General features: G+C 47.2%; 1 protein-coding gene across 1 annotated transcript in view; it reads right to left on the reverse strand.

The window, feature by feature from the left end:
* Nucleotides 1-21,895, reverse strand: part of LOC112255836 (son of sevenless homolog 2-like) — a 53,254-nt gene extending 31,359 nt beyond the window's left edge. The window contains 5 exon segments of the mRNA XM_042325141.1: nucleotides 288-431; nucleotides 3,440-3,646; nucleotides 6,556-6,720; nucleotides 7,995-8,252; nucleotides 20,384-21,895. Coding sequence (XP_042181075.1) covers nucleotides 288-431; nucleotides 3,440-3,646; nucleotides 6,556-6,720; nucleotides 7,995-8,252; nucleotides 20,384-20,467 — 858 coding nt within the window. The 5' untranslated portion in view covers nucleotides 20,468-21,895.

Genomic DNA, 21,895 nt, shown 5'->3' on the forward strand with positions numbered 1-21,895 from the left:
ACAATCTGGTACAGTATTGATGAACTAGATTCCCAATATAACCCTCTGGTACCGTATTGATGAACTAGATTCCCAATATAACAATCTGGTACAGTATTGATGAACTAGATTCCCAATATAACCCTCTGGTACCGTATTGATGAACTAGATTCCCAATATAACAATCTGGTACAGTATTGATGAACTAGATTCCCAATATAACAATCTGGTACAGTATTGATGAACTAGATTCCCAAATATAACAATCTGGTACCGTATTGATGAACTAGCTGTGTATGATGTCCTACCTCTGCCAGGTCCTCGAAGCAGCTGCCCACCAGAGGATGAGGGCTAGTGTCAGCGGTCATCTCCACTGCGTCCTCTATCAGCCCCAGAAGTTTGACCGTCAGCTCATGAATGTCCGAAATGTTGCTGAAGATAACCTCAACATCCTGCAGGGAGCCAGAGAGGAACATGATGTTAGTTTAATATGGAAATACACGGCCCCATAAAACAGTACACCGCACAGTCCTTAAGAGATGATAAGGCATTAGATAGTGGATATCATCCTTCACATATGGAGGTTGTTGTCTCATTATTTGACCCATCCCACTTCCTGGACAACTCAAAGGCATATGTGACCCATCCCACTTCCTGGACATCTCAAAGCCATATGTGACCCATCCCACTTCCTGGACATCTCAAAGCCATATGTGACCCATCCCACTTCCTGGACATCTCAAAGCCATATGTGACCCATCCCACTTCCTGGACATCTCAAAGCCATATGTGACCCATCCCACTTCCTGGACATCTCAAAGCCATGTGTGACCCATCCCACTTCCTGGACATCTCAAAGCCATGTGTGACCCATCCCACTTCCTGGACATCTCAAAGCCATGTGTGACCCATCCCACTTCCTGGACATCTCAAAGCCATGTGTGACCCATCCCACTTCCTGGACATCTCAAAGCCATGTGTGACCCATCCCACTTCCTGGACATCTCAAAGCCATGTGTGACCCATGTCTCAAAGTGACCCATCCCACTTCCTGGACATCTCAAAGCCATGTGTGACCCATCCCACTTCCTGGACATCTCAAAGCCATGTGTGACCCATCCCACTTCCTGGACATCTCAAAGCCATATGTGACCCATCCCACTTCCTGGACATCTCAAAGCCATATGTGACCCATCCCACTTCCTGGACATCTCAAAGCCATGTGTGACCCATCCCACTTCCTGGACATCTCAAAGCCATGTGTGACCCATCCCACTTCCTGGACATCTCAAAGCCATATGTGACCCATCCCACTTCCTGGACATCTCAAAGCCATTTTCCAGGATATTTTTGCAGTCAGCTCTAAATGTATTTTGGCAGGAGCAACAGATGTGGCTCTCTGTTAGTAGTTAATTATGTATATAGTCGTGCTCACTCAAAAGATACACTGTCTGTCCCAAATAGGCAAAGCCACAGCAGACCATTAAATAAAACTAAAAACTCTCCACTCAGCACAGTTTTTCTTCAGCCAAGTGAAATGCAATCCAGTGTTTTAACAAAAAAGGGGATTTTCTGTGTTTAAACCTCAGTGTTTACGATGTTTTCTTTTTTTTTGGCAGCAGGACAATAATCTTTACTTCTCTGAAAAGTCTCAGAACAGAACAGTCTTCTCGGATACAATAGTGAATGTTCAGCACAGGTTCAGGTTATGAAGGTGCACAGGTTCAGGTTATGAAGGTGCACAGGTTCAGGTTATGGAGGTGCACAGGTTCAGGTTATGAAGGTGCACAGGTTCAGGTTATGGAGGTGCACAGGTTCAGGTTATGGAGGTGCACAGGTTCAGGTTATGAAGGTGCACAGGTTCAGGTTATGAAGGTGCACAGGTTCAGGTTATGGAGGTGCACAGGTTCAGGTTATGGAGGTGCACAGTTCAGGTTATGGAGGTGCACAGGTTCAGGTTATGAAGGTGCACAGGTTCAGGTTATGAAGGTGCACAGGTTCAGGTTATGGAGGTGCACAGGTTCAGGTTATGGAGGTGCACAGGTTCAGGTTATGAAGGTGCACAGGTTCAGGTTATGGAGGTGCACAGGTTCAGGTTATGAAGGTGCACAGGTTCAGGTTATGGAGGTGCACAGGTTCAGGTTATGAAGGTGCACAGGTTCAGGTTATGGAGGTGCACAGGTTCAGGTTATGGAGGTGCACAGGTTCAGGTTATGAAGGTGCACAGGTTCAGGTTATGGAGGTGCACAGGTTCAGGTTATGAAGGTGCACAGGTTCAGGTTATGGAGGTGCACAAGTTCAGGTTATGGAGGTGCACAGGTTCAGGTTATGGAGGTGCACAGGTTCAGGTTATGGAGGTGCACAGGTTCAGGTTATGGAGGTTATTTACTGCTAAGCTTTTAGATAGCTATATAAAACAAGAGTTTAAAAGTGTCGAGTAGGCATGGTTTTGGTCTCCGGAATAGAAGATAATGACGTAGGCAGTGGCATCACTAGGGCCGGACTTTGGGTTTAATAAAACGACTTGAGACTTCTTCTTTGATGCAGAACTTACTCAGAAACATGCATTAATTGTTCCTGTTGTCAACTTCTGTCTGCAATTGCATTAATAAAGGTTTTTGAATGATTTAATTAAAGATATTGTCATAATGCTATATTTCATCAATGAGCCAATGATTGACAAGGAACAAGGAAACGAACACCAACAAGGTGTTTTATAAGCTGTTTATAACCCAGCTACCGTTTCCACCCGCCGCGTCCACCCGAGGTGTCCACGCGCCGCGTCCACCCGAGGTGTCCACGCGCCGCGTCCACCCGAGGTGTCCACGCGCCGCGTCCACCCGAGGTGTCTACGCGCCGTGTCCACCCGAGGTGTCTACGCGCCGTGCCCACCCGAGGTGCCCGCCGTGCCCACCCGAGGTGTCTACGCGCCGTGCCCACCCGAGGTGTCTACGCGCCGTGCCCACCCGAGGTGTCTACGCGCCGTGCCCACCCGAGGTGTCTACGCGCCGTGCCCACCCGAGGTGTCTACGCGCCGTGCCCACCCGAGGTGTCTACGCGCCGTGCCCACCCGAGGTGTCTACGCGCCGTGCCCACCCGAGGTGTCTACGCGCCGTGCCCACCCGAGGTGTCTACGCGCCGTGCCCACCCGAGGTGTCTACGCGCCGTGCCCACCCGAGGTGTCTACGCGCCGTGCCCACCCGAGGTGTCTACGCGCCGTGCCCACCCGAGGTGTCTACGCGCCGTGCCCACCCGACGCGCCGTGCCCACCCGAGGTGTCTACGCGCCGTGCCCACCCGAGGTGTCTACGCGCCGTGCCCACCCGAGGTGTCTACGCGCCGCGTCCACCCGAGGTGTCCACGCGCCGCGTCCACCCGAGGTGTCCACGCGCCGCGTCCACCCGAGGTGTCTACGCGCCGCGTCCACCCGAGGTGTCTATAAGCTGTTACACTGTTTTCACCTGAGGCGTGAAGATCTTGTTGTTGAACAGGAAGTGATGTCGGAACACCTTGATGATGAGGTCAAGCTCCCGCAGGTACTGGCGCTCCTCTGCAATCTCCAAGCGCACCAGGTCATCGTAGGTCAGCTCTCCCGACGACGACGGCTCCTCCGTACACTGAGACACCAGACCGATGTCCTCGTCCTGGTCAAACATGTCCATTAGGACCTGCAACAGAGACATCAGGTCAGACGTGTCCATTAGGACCTGCAACAGAGACATCAGGTCGGACGTGTCCATTAGGACCTGCAACAGAGACATCAGGTCAGACATGTCCATTAGGACCTGCAACAGAGACATCAGGTCAGACGTGTCCATTAGGACCTGCAACAGAGACATCAGGTCAGACGTGTCCATTAGGACCTGCAACAGAGACATCAGGTCAGACATGTCCATTAGGACCTGCAACAGAGACATCAGGTCAGACGTGTCCATTAGGACCTGCAACAGAGACATCAGGTCAGACGTGTCCATTAGGACCTGCAACAGAGACATCAGGTCAGACGTGTCCATTAGGACCTGCAACAGAGACATCAGGTCAGACGTGTCCATTAGGACCTGCAACAGAGACATCAGGTCAAACGTGTCCATTAGGACCTGCAACAGAGACATCAGGTCAGACGTGTCCATTAGGACCTGCAACAGAGACATCAGGTCAGACGTGTCCATTAGGACCTGCAACAGAGACGTCAGGTCAGACGTGTCCATTAGGACCTGCAACAGAGACATCAGGTCAGACATGTCCATTAGGACCTGCAACAGAGACATCAGGTCAGACGTGTCCATTAGGACCTGCAACAGAGACATCAGGTCGGACGTGTCCATTAGGACCTGCAACAGAGACATCAGGTCAAACGTGTCCATTAGGACCTGCAACAGAGACATCAGGTCAGACATGTCCATTAGGACCTGCAACAGAGACATCAGGTCAGACGTGTCCATTAGGACCTGCAACAGAGACATCAGGTCAGACATGTCCATTAGGACCTGCAACAGAGACATCAGGTCAGACATGTCCATTAGGACCTGCAACAGAGACATCAGGTCAGACGTGTCCATTAGGACCTGCAACAGAGACATCAGGTCGGACGTGTCCATTAGGACCTGCAACAGAGACATCAGGTCAGACGTGTCCATTAGGACCTGCAACAGAGACATCAGGTCAGACATGTCCATTAGGACCTGCAACAGAGACATCAGGTCAGACGTGTCCATTAGGACCTGCAACAGAGACATCAGGTCAGACATGTCCATTAGGACCTGCAACAGAGACATCAGGTCAGACGTGTCCATTAGGACCTGCACCAGAGACGTCAGGTCAGTGGCAGCTAGACAGAGGCAGCTAGACAGAGGCAGCTAGACAGAGGCAGCTAGACAGAGGCAGCTAGACAGAGACAGCTAGACAGAGACAGCTAGACAGAGACAGCTAGACAGAGACAGCTAGACAGAGGCAGCTAGACAGAGGCAGCTAGACAGAGGCAGCTAGACAGAGGCAGCTAGACAGAGGCAGCTAGACGCAGACAGAAACGTAGACAGAGGCAGCTAGACGCAGACAGAAACGTAGACAGAGGCAGCTAGACGCAGACAGAGGCAGCTAGACAGAGACAGAAACGTAGACAGAGGCAGCTAGACAGAGACAGCTAGACAGAGGCAGCTAGACGCAGACAGAAACGTAGACAGAGGCAGCTAGACGCAGACAGAAACGTAGACAGAGGCAGCTAGACGCAAACAGAGGCAGCTAGACAGAGGCAGCTAGACGCAGACAGAGGCAGCTAGACAGAGGCAGCTAGACAGAGACAGCTAGACAGAGACAGCTAGACAGAGACAGCTAGACAGAGGCAGCTAGACAGAGGCAGCTAGACGCAGACAGAAACGTAGACAGAGGCAGCTAGACGCAGACAGAAACGTAGACAGAGGCAGCTAGACGCAAACAGAGGCAGCTAGACAGAGGCAGCTAGACGCAGACAGAGGCAGCTAGACAGAGGCAGCTAGACGCAGACAGAGACAGCTAGACAGAGGCAGCTAGACAGAGACAGCTAGACAGAGGCAGCTAGACAGAGGCAGCTAGACGCAGACAGAAACGTAGACAGAGGCAGCTAGACGCAGACAGAGGCAGCTAGACAGAGACAGAAACGTAGACAGAGGCAGCTAGACAGAGACAGAAACGTAGACAGAGGCAGCTAGACAGAGACAGCTAGACAGAGGCAGCTAGACGCAGACAGAAACGTAGACAGAGGCAGCTAGACGTAGACAGAGGCAGCTAGACGCAAACAGAGGCAGCTAGACAGAGGCAGCTAGACGCAGACAGAGACAGCTAGACAGAGGCAGCTAGACAGAGACAGCTAGACAGAGACAGCTAGACAGAGGCAGCTAGACAGAGGCAGCTAGACAGAGGCAGCTAGACGCAGACAGAGGCAGCTAGACAGAGACAGCTAGACAGAGGCAGCTAGACGCAGACAGAGGCAGCTAGACAGAGACAGCTAGACAGAGGCAGCTAGACAGAGGCAGCTAGACAGAGGCAGCTAGACGCAGACAGAAACGTAGACAGAGGCAGCTAGACGCAGACAGAGGCAGCTAGACAGAGACAGAAACGTAGACAGAGGCAGCTAGACAGAGACAGCTAGACAGAGGCAGCTAGACGCAGACAGAAACGTAGACAGAGGCAGCTAGACGCAGACAGAAACGTAGACAGAGGCAGCTAGACGCAAACAGAGGCAGCTAGACAGAGGCAGCTAGACGCAGACAGAGGCAGCTAGACAGAGGCAGCTAGACGCAGACAGAGACAGCTAGACAGAGGCAGCTAGACAGAGACAGCTAGACAGAGACAGCTAGACAGAGACAGCTAGACAGAGACAGCTAGACAGAGACAGCTAGACAGAGGCAGCTAGACAGAGGCAGCTAGACAGAGGCAGCTAGACAGAGGCAGCTAGACAGAGGCAGCTAGACGCAGACAGAAACGTAGACAGAAACGTAGACAGAGGCAGCTAGACGCAGACAGAGGCAGCTAGACAGAGGCAGCTAGACGCAGACAGAGGCAGCTAGACACAGACAGACAGATGGTATGGTATGTTTCCTACCTTGTCTGCACACATGGACACCTTGATGTCTTGCTGGCTGATCTCATAGTGTCTGATGTTACCAACGTAGTTTCCTGCTAGCTTCAGGATGTCAGCTGATATGTACTCTAGAACCGCCACGATGTAGAGGCAGACGTGGTAGTCTATCTTATAACCCAGCACCTCCTGTTGACGGGACAAACAGCGGGGGGGTTAGAGGAGAGGTGGGGAGAGGAGGTAGGGGAGAGAGAGAGAGTTTAGAGGTAGGGGAGAGAGAGAGAGAGAGAGAGAGGGGGTTTAGAGGTAGGGGAGAGAGAGAGAGAGAGAGAGAGAGAGGGTTTAGAGGTAGGGGAGAGAGAGAGAGAGAGAGGGTTTAGAGGTAGGGGAGAGAGAGAGAGAGAGAGGGTTTAGAGGTAGGGGAGAGAGAGAGAGAGAGGGTTTAGAGGTAGGGAGAGAGAGAGAGAGAGGGTTTAGAGGTAGGGGAGAGAGAGAGAGAGAGGGTTTAGAGGTAGGGGAGAGAGAAAGAGAGAGGGTTTAGAGGTAGGGGAGAGAGAGAGAGAGAGGGTTTAGAGGTAGGGGAGAGAGAGAGAGTTTAGAGGTAGGGGAGAGAGAGAGAGAGAGAGAGAGAGGGGTTTAGAGGTAGGGGAGAGAGAGAGAGAGAGAGAGAGGGTTTAGAGGTAGGGGAGAGAGAGAGAGAGAGAGGGGGTTTAGAGGTAGGGGAGAGAGAGAGAGGGGTTTAGAGGTAGGGGAGAGAGAGAGAGTTTAGAGGTAGGGGAGAGAGAGAGAGAGAGGGTTTAGAGGTAGGGGAGAGAGAGAGAGAGAGGGTTTAGAGGTAGGGGAGAGAGAGAGAGAGAGGGTTTAGAGGTAGGGGAGAGAGAGAGAGAGAGGGTTTAGAGGTAGGGGAGAGAGAAAGAGAGAGGGTTTAGAGGTAGGGGAGAGAGAGAGAGAGAGGTTTAGAGGTAGGGGAGAGAGAGAGAGAGAGGGGGTTTAGAGGTAGGGGAGAGAGAGAGAGAGAGAGGGTTTAGAGGTAGGGGAGAGAGAGAGAGAGGGTTTAGAGGTAGGGGAGAGAGAGAGAGAGAGAGAGGGTTTAGAGGTAGGGGAGAGAGAGAGAGAGAGGGGGTTTAGAGGTAGGGGAGAGAGAGAGAGAGGGTTTAGAGGTAGGGGGAGAGAGAGAGAGAGAGAGAGAGGGTTTAGAGGTAGGGGAGAGAGAGAGAGAGGGGTTTAGAGGTAGGGGAGAGAGAGAGAGAGGGGGTTTAGAGGTAGGGGAGAGAGAGAGAGAGAGGGGGGGTTTAGAGGTAGGGGAGAGAGAGAGAGAGAGGGGGGTTTAGAGGTAGGGGAGAGAGAGAGAGAGAGGGGGTTTAGAGGTAGGGGGAGATTTTCTGGAGCTCCTGAATGGTGTGTGATGCCAGTGCTACCAATGACTCATTTCTCATTTGAGCCCTGGTAAGGGGGATATGTACCTTGAGTAGAGGGTGTATCTTATCCACAGGGAGCAGTAGGGGGTTCCTCCTCTTCCTCTTCTCGATGGCCGACTGGGCGTCAGCTATGGCCCATTTATCTATGGGGTGGGGGAAGGTCTTCTGGACACGCTCCTCCACGTCCTGTACAGAGCGCGGCTGGGCCACACACAGCATGTTGAGGAGCTGCAGGATCAGCTCTTCGATGTGCTCCAGAGCTCCCTCCTTGGCTGACAGGGTGGGATGCACCTGCAGCTGCACCTGGAAGAGGTACAGAGACACAGAGGGACAAACGTCAGAGACACAGAGGGACAACGGGATCTAATTCTCTTGGAGGAGGAGGACCAGAGCCCTAGGACCATGCCTCAGGACTACCTGGCCTGATGACTCCTTGCTGTCCCCAGTCCACCTGGCCGTGCTGCTGCTCCAGTGTCAACTGTTCTGCCTGCGGCTATGGAACCCTGACCTGTTCACCGGACGTGCTACCTGTCCCAGACCTGCTGTTTTCAACTCTCTAGAGACAGCAGGAGCTGTAGAGATACTCTTAATGATCGGCTATGAAAAGCCAACTGACATTTACTCCTGAGGTGCTGACTTGCTGCACCCTCGACAACCACTGTGATTATTATTATTTGACCCTGCTGGTGATTTATGAACATTTGAACATCTTGGCCATGTTCTGTTATAATCTCCACCCCACACAGCCAGAAGAGGACTGGCCACCCCTCATAGCCTGGTTCCTCTCTAGGTTTCTTCCTAGGTTCCTCCCTTTCTAGGGGTTTTTCCTGGCCACTGTGCTTCTACACCTGCATTGCTTGCTGTTTGGGGTTTTAGGCTGGGTTTCTGTACAGCTGATGTAAGAAGGGCTATATAAATACATTTGATTTGAGTTACGTCATATAAAAAAAAACATCCTTGTGATGTGAGGATTGTAATGGCATATCCCCCCCCAATCAGTTCCTGTTACATAACATGTCAGTGAATCAAGTCACTAGGCTACATCTCAGACACAACTAATGAAACTTCAACCTTGAGATGCCTAGAAGAGGGGCGTGTTGGTAGAAAGGGGCCTAGAAGAGGGGTGTGTTGTAGAAAGGGGCCTAGAAGAGGGGCGTGTTGGTAGAAAGGGGCCTAGAAGAGGGGTGTGTTGTAGAAAGGGGCCTAGAAGAGGGATGTGGTCTGCCAAGTGGATCTGTTGGTGGAAACAGACTCCATCTCAGTCTGGTCGTCAGGAGGTGGTGTGGCCTATCACTGGAATGCGGTCTACTCTGTACAGATACTATTATGGGACTGGCAGTCTGCTAAACTGCTGTGAAGAGAGGGAGGGAGAGAGAGAGAGAAAAACAAGCACAAGGCTGTGGTGTTCACATGGTAGTGATGGAATTACCCTGGCTGGTAAATAATAAATCCAGCTCTGATGACAAAACATGGCCCCCAGGCCCAGCATGAGGAATGTGTGGCTGACTGACCAACACTGCACCATAGACTCTGCCCGTCTGGGTGATAGTGACAGACGGGGCTCTATTAGATTCTGTTGGTCTGGGTGATAGTGACAGACAGGGTTCTATTAGATTCTGTTGGTCTGGGTGATAGTGACAGACAGGGTTCTATTAGATTCTGTTGGTCTGGGTGATAGTGACAGACGGGGCTCTATTAGATTCTGTTGGTCTGGGTGATAGTGACAGACGGGGCTCTATTAGATTCTGTTGGTCTGGGTGATAGTGACAGACGGGGCTCTATTAGATTCTGCCGGTCTGGGTGATAGTGACAGACAGGGCTCTATTAGATTCTGTTGGTCTGGGTGATAGTGACAGACAGGGTTCTATTAGATTCTGTTGGTCTGGGTGATAGTGACAGACAGGGTTCTATTAGATTCTGCCGGTCTGGGTGATAGTGACAGACAGGGTTCTATTAGATTCTGTTGGTCTGGGTGATAGTGACAGACAGGGTTCTATTAGATTCTGCCCGTCTGGGTGATAGTGACAGACAGGGTTCTATTAGATTCTGTTGGTCTGGGTGATAGTGACAGACAGGGTTCTATTAGATTCTGCTGGTCTGGGTGATAGTGACAGACAGGGTTCTATTAGATTCTGTTGGTCTGGGTGATAGTGACAGACAGGGTTCTATTAGATTCTGCCCGTCTGGGTGATAGTGACAGACAGGGTTCTATTAGATTCTGTTGGTCTGGGTGATAGTGACAGACGGGGTTCTATTAGATTCTGTTGGTCTGGGTGATAGTGACAGACGGGGTTCTATTAGATTCTGTTGGTCTGGGTGATAGTGACAGACGGGGCTCTATTAGATTCTGCCGGTCTGGGTGATAGTGACAGACGGGGCTCTATTAGATTCTGTTGGTCTGGGTGATAGTGACAGACGGGGTTCTATTAGATTCTGTTGGTCTGGGTGATAGTGACAGACAGGGTTCTATTAGATTCTGTTGGTCTGGGTGATAGTGACAGACGGGGTTCTATTAGATTCTGTTGGTCTGGGTGATAGTGACAGACGGGGCTCTATTAGATTCTGCCGGTCTGGGTGATAGTGACAGACGGGGCTCTATTAGATTCTGTTGGTCTGGGTGATAGTGACAGACGGGTTCTATTAGATTCTGTTGGTCTGGGTGATAGTGACAGACAGGGTTCTATTAGATTCTGTTGGTCTGGGTGATAGTGACAGACAGGGCTCTATTAGATTCTGTTGGTCTGGGTGATAGTGACAGACAGGGTTCTATTAGATTCTGTTGGTCTGGGTGATAGTGACAGACAGGGTTCTATTAGATTCTGCCCGTCTGGGTGATAGTGACAGACAGGGCTCTATTAGATTCTGTTGGTCTGGGTGATAGTGACAGACAGGGTTCTATTAGATTCTGCCGGTCTGGGTGATAGTGACAGACAGGGTTCTATTAGATTCTGCCGATCTGGGTGATAGTGACAGACGGGGTTCTATTAGATTCTGCCGGTCTGGGTGATAGTGACAGACGGGGTTCTATTAGATTCTGTTGGTCTGGGTGATAGTGACAGACAGGGCTCTATTAGATTCTGTTGGTCTGGGTGATAGTGACAGACAGGGCTCTATTAGATTCTGTTGGTCTGGGTGATAGTGACAGACAGGGCTCTATTAGATTCTGTTGGTCTGGGTGATAGTGACAGACAGGGTTCTATTAGATTCTGTTGGTCTGGGTGATAGTGACAGACAGGGTTCTATTAGATTCTGTTGGTCTGGGTGATAGTGACAGACAGGGTTCTATTAGATTCTGTTGGTCTGGGTGATAGTGACAGACAGGGTTCTATTAGATTCTGTTGGTCTGGGTGATAGTGACAGACAGGGTTCTATTAGATTCTGTTGGTCTGGGTGATAGTGACAGACAGGGTTCTATTAGATTCTGTTGGTCTGGGTGATAGTGACAGACAGGGCTCTATTAGATTCTGTTGGTCTGGGTGATAGTGACAGACAGGGCTCTATTAGATTCTGTTGGTCTGGGTGATAGTGACAGACAGGGCTCTATTAGATTCTGTTGGTCTGGGTGATAGTGACAGACAGGGTTCTATTAGATTCTGTTGGTCTGGGTGATAGTGACAGACAGGGTTCTATTAGATTCTGTTGGTCTGGGTGATAGTGACAGACAGGGTTCTATTAGATTCTGTTGGTCTGGGTGATAGTGACAGACAGGGTTCTATTAGATTCTGTTGGTCTGGGTGATAGTGACAGACAGGGCTCTATTAGATTCTGCAGGTCTGGGTGATAAAAAAAAACATTAATTAACCCATAGATCTTTAGACAATTGAATGACTTAATCTATTTAAGTTACCAGAAATGTTTCATTGCTCCATACACTACTATAGTACCGTTTCTACTTGGAATACACACAATCCTCTTGCTTATGGTCACATTGTGCTCATTTGTTTAACCAAAGTCCAGAGAGACTAAATGGAAACTAAAGCCAAACCTAAAATGGAACATGAAAATAGAAAAACAGCAGAAGACAAAAAAAAATAATCATCTTCGCCTCAGATTCCACACGACACCATACATTGTTAGGATTCTGAGTCACCACACAGAGAGACAGGAAGTACGGGGGTTTCCTTTCCTAAGCCTGGCTCCATTCACAAAACCCTACTGGTCCGTTTGTTAGTTTCATCAGCCAACAAGTGCTCGCTGTCCCACAGACAGGAAGAGGCGGTAGAGGGAGGAGACACATTTAAATCTACGGTGCATTCGGAAAGTATTCAAACCCCTTCACTTTTTTCCACATTGTTACGTTACAGCCTTGTTCTAAAATATGATGAAATTGTTATTTTTCCCCTCAACCTACACACACAGTACCCCATAATCACCAAGCAAAAGGAGGTTTAGAAATGTATTAAAAATAAAACTGAAATATCAAATTTACATAAGTATTCAGACCCTTTACTCAGTACTTTGTTGAAGCACCTTTGGCAGAGATTACAGCCTCGAGTCTTCTTGGGTATGACGATACAGGCTTGGCACACCTGTATTTGGGGAAGTTTCTCTGCAGATCCTCTCAAGCTCTGTCAGGTTGGATGGGGAACGTCGCTGCACAGCTATTTTCAGGTCTCTCCAGAGATGTTGGATCAGGTTCAAGCCCGGGCTCTTGCTGGGCCACTCAAAGACATTCAGAGACTTGTCCCGAAGCCACTCTTGCTTTGTCTTGGCTGTGTGCTTAAGGTCATTGTCCTGTTGGAAGGTAAACCTTCACCCCCAGTCTGAGGTCCTGAGTGCTCTGGAGCAGGTTTTCATCAAGGATATCTCTCTAGTTTTCTCCGTTAATCTTTCTCTCGATCCTGACTAGTCTCCCAGTCCCTGAAAACATCCCCACAGCATGATACTGCCACCACCATGTTTCACCGTAGGGATGGTGCCAGGTTTCCTCTAGACATGACGCTTGGCATTCAAGCCAGAATTCAATTTCGGTGTCATCAGACCAGAGAATCTTGTTTCTCATGGTCTGAGAGTCTTTAGATGCCTTTTGGCAAACCAAGCGGGTTGTCATGTGCCTTTTTACTGACAGGTGTGTTCCTTTCCAAATCATGTCCAACTAATTTAATGTACCACAGGTGGACTCCAATCAAGTTGTAGAAACATCAAGGATGATCAATGGAAACAGGATGCACCTGAGCTCAATTTCAAATCTCAATTTCAGGTCTGATACTTATATAAGGTATTTTTTTAATTTTTATACATTTGCAAACATAATAAATAAATTTAAAAAAACATGTTTTCACTTTGTCATTATGGAGTATTGTGTGAAGATTGATGAGGATTTTATTTTTTAAATTAATTTTAGAATAAGGCTGTAGTGTAACAAAATGTGGAAGAAGTCAGAAGGGGTCTGAATACTTTCTGAACGCACTGTGTACTATACTACCATAAAAGGCTACCATCTTTATTTACTTCTATTAGCAAGAGACATCCCTGGGTCGTCAACGCCGTACCCACTGTGCCCATCCCTGGGTCGTCAACGCCGTACCCACTGTGCCCATCCCTGGGTCGTCAACGCCGTACCCACTGTGCCCATCCCTGGGTCGTCAACGCCGTACCCACTGTGCCCATCCCTGGGTCGTCAACACCGTAACCACTGTGCCCTTCCCTGGGTCGTCAACACCTTACCCATGTAATCTGATCCAAACACACCGTACCCACGTGGGCACTTTGACCTGATCATAAAGCAACTTAAGCGGAAAAGTCAAGTCCCTAAAACAGAGCTATAAAATGTCAGGGAGATTACATTGAAATGACGTTGAACCGACATGGAATTTACATCTGTGTCCAGTTGGGTGGCTTTATTGAGGTGAAAAATTAGACAGAAAATAAAATAGAAACTGGAGTAGCTATATAGTGTAATAGTAATGGTAATGTATAGTCAGTTCAGTTGTCAAAATCAAATCAAATGTTATGTCACATGCGCCAAATACAACAAGGGTAGACCTTACAGTGAAATGCTTACTTACAAGCCCTTAACTTCACTAGGGTAGGGGGCAGCAATCTGAATTTTGGATGAAAAGCGTGCCCAAATTAAACTGCCTGCTACTCAGGCCCAGAAGATAGGATATGCATATAATTTGTAGATTTGGATAGAAAACACTAACGTTTCCAAAACTGTTAAAATAATGTCTGTGTTTTACTGTGACTAGGTGCTGACCTAACATAATCGCATGGTGTGCTTTCTCAGTAAAGCCTTTTTGAAATCGGACACTGTGGCTGGATTTACAACAAGTGTATCTTTAAAATGATGTAAAACACATCGATGTTTGAGGAATTTTAATTATGGGATTTCTGTTGTTTTGAATTTGACACCCTGCAGTTTCACTGGCTGTTGACGAGGTGAGACGCTACCGTCCCACATAGCATACAGTAGTAGTGGTAGTAACAGAGCTAGCATCAGTAGTAGTAGCATCAGTAGTAGTAGCAGCGGTAGCATCAGTAGTAGTAGCAGTGGTAGCATCAGTAGTAGTGGCAGTAGTAGCATGGTTAGCAGTAGTGAAAGTAGTAGTAGTGGCAGTAGTAGCATGGTTAGCAGTAGTAAAAGTAGTAGTAGTGGCAGCAGAAGTAGCAGTAGCATCAGCAGCAGTAGTGGTGGTATTATTAACAGAAGTAGCATCAGCAGTAGTTGTAATGGTAGCAGCAGGAGCACTCACTGCAGCATCACCATCATTACTAGTAGTAGCACTAGCAGTACTAGTAGTAGCAGCAGTACTAGCAGTAGCAGCAGTACTAACAGAATAATATACTTAGAGAATAAAGGATGGGAAACAGAGTACAAAGGTAGATGGTAAACATGTAATCTTTGCATGGCGTGCGTTTGTGTTGTGCTGTGGAAATGGAAGATTGGAAGATTACAATGACACTGTGGTAATGTGGCCCTGTGTGCGTGTGTGTGGTAATAGCGTCACTGTTAATAGCGTCACGACTGACATTTTCATCGGCGATATCAGCCCCATGAGCATGCAGAGTTCGACAGCACAGTGGGTCGTCGAGGACTCCGTACTGAGGAAAGCCGTATTTCATGCTCAACAATGTGCTGGTTGTCGTACCGCTGCTGCCATTTCAATGGCATTTGAGAACACATTTGAAACATGAACACACTAAGTCGCTCCATTCGAACAACTGACTGGAGAAATAAGCTCATCAACTGTGTCTGCAGCAGACGTGATACCCTCTGACATGGCATTGAAACTAGAGGTCGACCGATTAATCGGAATGGCCGATTAATTAGGGCCGATTTCAAGTTTTCATAACAATCGGAAATTTGTATTTTTGGACACCGATTTTGCCAATTTAAATAATTATTATTTATTTTTTTACACCTTTATTTAACCAGGCAAGTCAGTTAAGAACACTTTCTTACTTACAATGACGGCCTAGGAACGGTGGGATAACTGCCTCTTTCAGAACGACAGATTTTCACCTTGTCAGCTCGGGGGATCCAATCTTACAGTTAACTATTCCAACGCAATAACGACCTGCCTCTCTCTCATTGCACTCCACAAGGAGACTGCCTGTTATACGAATGCAGTAAGCCAAGGTATGTTGCTAGCTTGCATTAAACTTATCTTATAAAAAACAATAAATCATAATCACTAGTTAACTACACATTGTTGATATTACTAGATATTATCTAGAGTGTCCTGCGTTGCATACAATCTGACTAAGCATACAAGTATCTAAGTATCTGACTGAGCGGTGGTAGGCAGAAGCAGGCGTTTGAACATTCATTCAAACAGCACGCGCGTTTCGTGCGTTTTGCCAGCAGCTCTTCGTTGTGTGTCAAGCATTGCGCTGTTTATGACTCCAAGCCTATCAACTCCCGAGATAAGGCTGGTGTAACCGAAGTGAAATGTCTGGCTAGATAGTGCGCGCTAATAGCGTTTCAAACGTCACTCGCTCTGAGCCTGTGGTTGTTTCCCTTGCTCTGCATGGGTAACGCAACTTCGATGGTGGCTGTTGTCATTGTGTTGCTGGTTCGAGCCCAGGTAGGAGCGAGGAGAGGGACGGAAGCTATACTGTTACACTGGCATTACTAAAGTGCCTATAAGAACATCCAATAGTCAAAGGTTAATGAAATAAAAATGGTATAGAGGGAAATAGTCCTATAATAACTACAACCTAAAACTTCTTTCCTGGGAATATTGAAGACTCACCACCACCAGCTTTCATATGTTCTCATGTTCTGAGCAAGGAACTGAAACGTTAGCTTTCTTACATAGCACATATTGCACTTTTACTTTCTTCTCCAACACTTTGTTTTTGCATTATTTAAACCAAATTGAACATGTTTCATTATTTATTTGAGACTAAATAGATTTATTGATGTATTATATTAAGTTAAAAGTCTTCATTCAGTATGGCTGTAATTGTCATTACTACAAATAAATAAAATTAAAATAAATGTATTTATTTTTAAATTATTATTATTTAAATATTTTATATTTATGTAAATTGGCCGATTAATCGGTATCGGCTTTTTTGGTCCTCCAATAATCGGTATCGGCGTTGAAAAATCATAAAATCGGTCAACCTCTAATTGAAACACCCGCTCAACAAAACTGTCGACACAGGCTGTGAACAAGCGATTTGGTGGCATTCTCTCTTTACTGTGTCACCACCATGCTCGATGCTAGGTACAAGGACTGCAACTTCGATGCAGACAAGAAACCGGGTTTACGTGAAATGTTACACACAGGTGGACAAAATGGAAACGGACACAGTGACAGTGAAGCACAGAGGAAGAGAGGCCTCGGACAGACAGAGCTGAAACTTCACAGCTCGACATTTATGATGAAATTCTGGTTGAGAATGAAATAACTGAGCAACGAAACAGCACAGCAAGTAAGTGAAAGAAATAGGTTTTGATTATGTTTTACTGGTAATGGGGACATACGGAAATGCCAACAAAATAACTTTTTGGTCCGTGTGGTGTGGTGTGTGTGTGTAACCTTAACTAGGCAAGTCAGTTGAGATTATTTACCATGAAGGCCTACCCCGGACGACGCTGGCCCAATTGTATGCCGCCCCTATGGGACTCCCAAACACGGTCGGATTCGATACAGCCTGGATTCGAAACCAGGGACTGTAGTGACGCCTCTTGCACTGAGATGCAGTGCCTTAGACTGCTGCGTCCATGTGTGTGTGTTTTTTAACTATTTAACTGTACTAAAATGCTTAAAAAGGCAGCTAAAATTTTAAATATCGGTTACCGTTTTTTTTGTCAAGGAAAATATTGAATATCGGTATCAGCCAAAAGTGGCATATCGAAGCATCACTAAGCCCCTCCTGTTGACCAATCACAGATGAAGGGGTGTAGACTTCAGCTAGGAACATTGGCTTGCCTCAAGAAGAAAAAAAAAAGTGTGCACGAACAGCCGAAAAAACCCTTGTCAAAGACCAAAACATTGTCATAATATATGCACCAACTGTTTCCAACAGGAAGCATGCAGGTGCCTTAAAACTATTTCCTCTTCCTGCCCAGTCAGTGAAGCCCCTCAGGACAGCTGTTAAAGATAGAGAGTGAGTCACAGTTAGGAGAGGTTTGTTATGGTTTTGACTATGTCAGTCAGTCTCCCTCTCTCTCTGTGTGTGTGTGTGACAGGCCGTGTTCCACGCAGGACAGTGAAACAAACACCAAAACTTCACCCACCACATCTCTTCACCTGGGAGGGTCCTGTTCATTAGGGCATGCAACAGAAATCGCTTCTTTTAAACATTTTGCAACCAATAAGAGCTTTTTTGTAGTCTTTTCCTGTTTTGAGTTCATTTTTCTTCTGTTTGGTGTCTTAACAAACACCAGCCAGATTCACACCCTCCCCAGGATCATTCACACACAGCTTTGTGGAAAAAGGATGGTGCAGTTGTATTGGCTCATTTCCTTGCCGAACGTATCAGCTTTACAATCAGAAGCAGTTGGTTAACCAATCTGATGATTAGCATCGACAGCAACCGTTACAAAACTGTTACAGGAATCTAACGTGCGCTGCTGACAAGGACAAAGCGGTACCACTTCAGTCTAGACATGTCCCTCTCAAATCAGAAGTGACTCAAAACACAAAAGTCACATCAGGGCCATGAGCCTCTATACATGGTCAGATATGTAGCTGTGACAGGCACACACAGACAGGCAGGCAGGCACACACACAGGCAGGCAGGCAGGCACACACATACAGACAAGTACTAGAAGGGTGTACCTAATAAATTGGCAAATGAGATATATGTTTAAAACACGACAGAGAGCATGTGGTTTACTCAGCCGGTATACAAGTCCGTATAGGTCACAGGTTCAAACGAGAGAGAAACCAGCTCAACCCAGTGACAGACAGAGACCTGGGAACAGAGACCGAAAAGAAGTGCGAGCGATATCGTGAAAGAGATGCATCGGCCACAGGGATACAGACTGCACACGTCCTCTTGGCTAAAAATGTTTGCCTCGTAAGCTTCAATTGGGTTTGTGAAAATCAAGTTGTCTATTTAGAGAAGGGGAAACCCACTACTCTACTCCGCGACAGCTGCAGTTCGGTCAGGACCAGGGCTCTCCAACCCTGTTCCTGGAGAGATACCCTCCTGTAGGTTTAAACCAGGCCTCTCCAACCCTGTTCCTGGAGAGATACCCTCCTGTAGGTTTAAACCAGTCCTCTCCAACCCTGTTCCTGGAGAGCTACCCTCCTGTAGGTTTAAACCAGGGCTCTCCAACCCTGTTCCTGGAGAGATTACCCTCCTGTAGGTTTAAACCAGGGCTCTCCAACCCTGTTCCTGGAGAGCTACCCTCCTGTAGGTTTAAACCAGGGCTCTCCAACCATGTTCTTGGAGAGCTACCCTCCTGTAGGTTTAAACCAGGTCTCTCCAACCCTGTTCCTGGGGAGCTACCCTCCTGTAGGTTTAAACCAGGGCTCCCAACCCTGTTCCTGGGGAGCTACCCTCCTGTAGGTTTAAACCAGGGCTCTCCAACCCTGTTCCTGGGGAGCTACCCTCCTGTAGGTTTAAACCAGGGCTCTCCAACCCTGTTCCTGGGGAGCTACCCTCCTGTAGGTTTAAACCAGGGCTCTCCAACCCTGTTCCTGGGGAGCTACCCTCCTGTAGGTTTAAACCAGGGCTCTCCAACCATGTTCCTGGAGAGCTACCCTCCTGTAGGTTTAAACCAGGTCTCTCCAACCATGTTCCTGGAGAGCGACCCTCCTGTAGGTTTAAACCAGGGCTCTCCAACCCTGTTCCTGGAGAGATACCCTCCTGTAGGTGTACGCCAACCCTAATATAGCACACCTGATTAATAAGCTGAACCAGGTTAGTTACACCTGGGGTTGGAACGAAAACCTATAGGCGTGGAGAGTCCTGCCATGGACTAAAATATGATGAAGACATGAATAAAAATGGCCGCCAAAATATGAAGTGTACTGACAGTTTGGCAGTGTCTTATTGGATTGGAATTGGGAGGGGGGAGATCTGAGCTAGGCTAAACCTGAAAGTGCATTGGCTGCTTTGGCTTGATCTCTACAGTGGACCTGGTTGGTTACTACTGTAGGAGGTTTGCCAAACCAATAGTCTAGTCACATCAGTGATTAAACTGTCATGTCAATCGCTAAGCAATGTGTTGACAGTACTATGCTGCTAGTCACGTAGAGAGATACTACCTCAAAACAAGACAGTGGAAAGAATCAATTTGAGCCAAACCTTTGACTTCAGAAACACAGACAAAAAAAAAAAACTTGGCCTCCTGCTGCTTTTGCCAAGTAATGCATATTGTAGCTAATGCATATTGTTATGGGCTAAGGGATAGATATATGGTTTGTGACAACATTTTCCACAAGGCAAGTGCATGGTAGTAATTGAGTGTCAAGGAGCCATCCCTCATTTCTGTTTGGCTCTGATCTCAACTTGGGCTAGAGGTCAATGACGCTCTCTCGTTTTCACTTTTAGGCCTGCATCTGTATTGAGGGCGATGTGTTCCAAAACAAGAGAGGATAACATGATCTTGTTGATAACAAGGGAGTACCAATATCAGGGCTAGGTTCATTATGTTTACCTTTAAAACAAACCGAAGCAAACAGAGCAAACGAAACGGGGAGGAACTACCCGAATTTGTCCAATAGAAACTCTCGTTTTCGTTAAATATTTTTCCGTTTGGAGTAAACGGTTTGTTGCAAAAAGTTTTACAATAGAATAGGAGTAATGAACACACACCGGATTCTGCCTGCAACATGTTGACGCTCTGACTCTGAGCCAAGTTGCAAGTTGTATATTGTTGGCCTGCAGTATATTTCACAGTGTGCATTTTGGGAGCATAAATCAAAAATAAAGATAAGTCAGTAGCTACTCCATCACCTCGCCAATTAACAACCACGTTTGAGATGTGTTAATAGTTAAAGTTGATTAAGAAAAAGGCGTTTTACCTTTCGCAACGCTTGCACGAAGAGGCCTCGCCATTTGTGACTGTTCTCGTCACTTGAAAAGTCATATATTTGCTGCGGCTGCATGGCTCCTTACGTTGCCGTGATCCGGACCGTCAGCATCGGCTTGTCCTGGTGGGGGGGGTCGGTCAGTCCAGGCACGGTGGAAAAGTCAGCTAGCTAGCTACACCATACACCTAGTCGAGTAAGGTAATGTTAACTATTTAGAAATTAAAAAACAAAAAAAATGTATATATATATATATATATATAACCGTTAGCTAACGTTATTGGTAAGTTAACACAGTTAAAAAGTGAAAAGCCTACAGGCTAACATTAGTTAGCTAGAAAGTGGTTGTCAGATTTGACACAAGAAAAAGTGTTACTGTAGTTCGCTAACTGGCTAGCAACTCCAACCGTTAAATGGTCTCATTTACTAGCCAGGATGCTATCTGAGCTAGCTGATTAGCTACCATTAGCTAGCTCTATGCTATCTGAGCTAGCTGATTAGCTACCGTTAGCTAGCTCTATGCTATCTGAGCTAGCTGATTAGCTACCGTTAGCTAGCTCGAGCGCTATTTAAACAAGTTCGTCAGCTAGCTACGCCAACTGGCTAGCTGATTAGCTACCGTTAGCTAGCTCGAGCGCTATTTAAACAAGTTCGTCAGCTAGCTACGCTAACTGGCTAGCTGATTAGCTACCGTTAGCTAGCTCGAGCGCTATTTAAACAAGTTCGTCAGCTAGCTACGCCAACTGGCTAGCTGATTAGCTACCGTTAGCTAGCTCGAGCGCTATTTAAACAAGTTCGTCAGCTAGCTACGCTAACTGGCTAGCTCTATGCTATCTGAGCTAGCTAGCTACCAAAAATAAACATATAGCTAGCCAGCTAGCTACATATTTCAGTTAGATGTCATGACTAAAACGTATAGCTAGTATGACTATTGTAACTTTAAAAAAAGTTTGATAGCTATTATTACGGTAGCTAGAGACTGACAACACATCTGTATGTAAAAAGCTGCCTCTATCATGGCCTTGGTGGTGCACTTCGAGTTGCGTTGTGGCACAAGACTCTTCATTCAATTCCAAAGATGAGAGACTTCTTGTTAGTTTATAACCCGTCATTTTTCACGCGTTGGTTATTCTCGCAGACGCAGAACAATCCCACTTGAATAGTCCGATGCATGTTTAGCCAGTGTCCAGCGACACAAGAAGCGCTTGTTGACGTGTGGTAATCGTTGAATCTCGGCCCTTCACTTGGCGTCCTGCGTAGACAGTTAGTGCGTTTGCGTAAAAGCACAGGGAGGTATCGCCTCTTTTGTCCAGTGAAAGTGTGGGACCACAAGTTTGCACCTCATCGTATGGGGCTTCGATCAAAAGAAATAGGATACCTAGGTTATTAAAGTCAAATTTACAGTTTGAATAGCTTATAAAAAAATCAATGATTGTCTCAGATATTTTTGCATTCCTAAATTACTCGGAAACTAAATCTACATTTGTTCCCCTTCATTGGGAACAT

The sequence above is a fragment of the Oncorhynchus tshawytscha genome, linkage group LG08 (assembly GCF_018296145.1).
Source record: "Oncorhynchus tshawytscha isolate Ot180627B linkage group LG08, Otsh_v2.0, whole genome shotgun sequence".
Taxonomy (NCBI): Eukaryota; Metazoa; Chordata; class Actinopteri; order Salmoniformes; family Salmonidae; genus Oncorhynchus; species Oncorhynchus tshawytscha.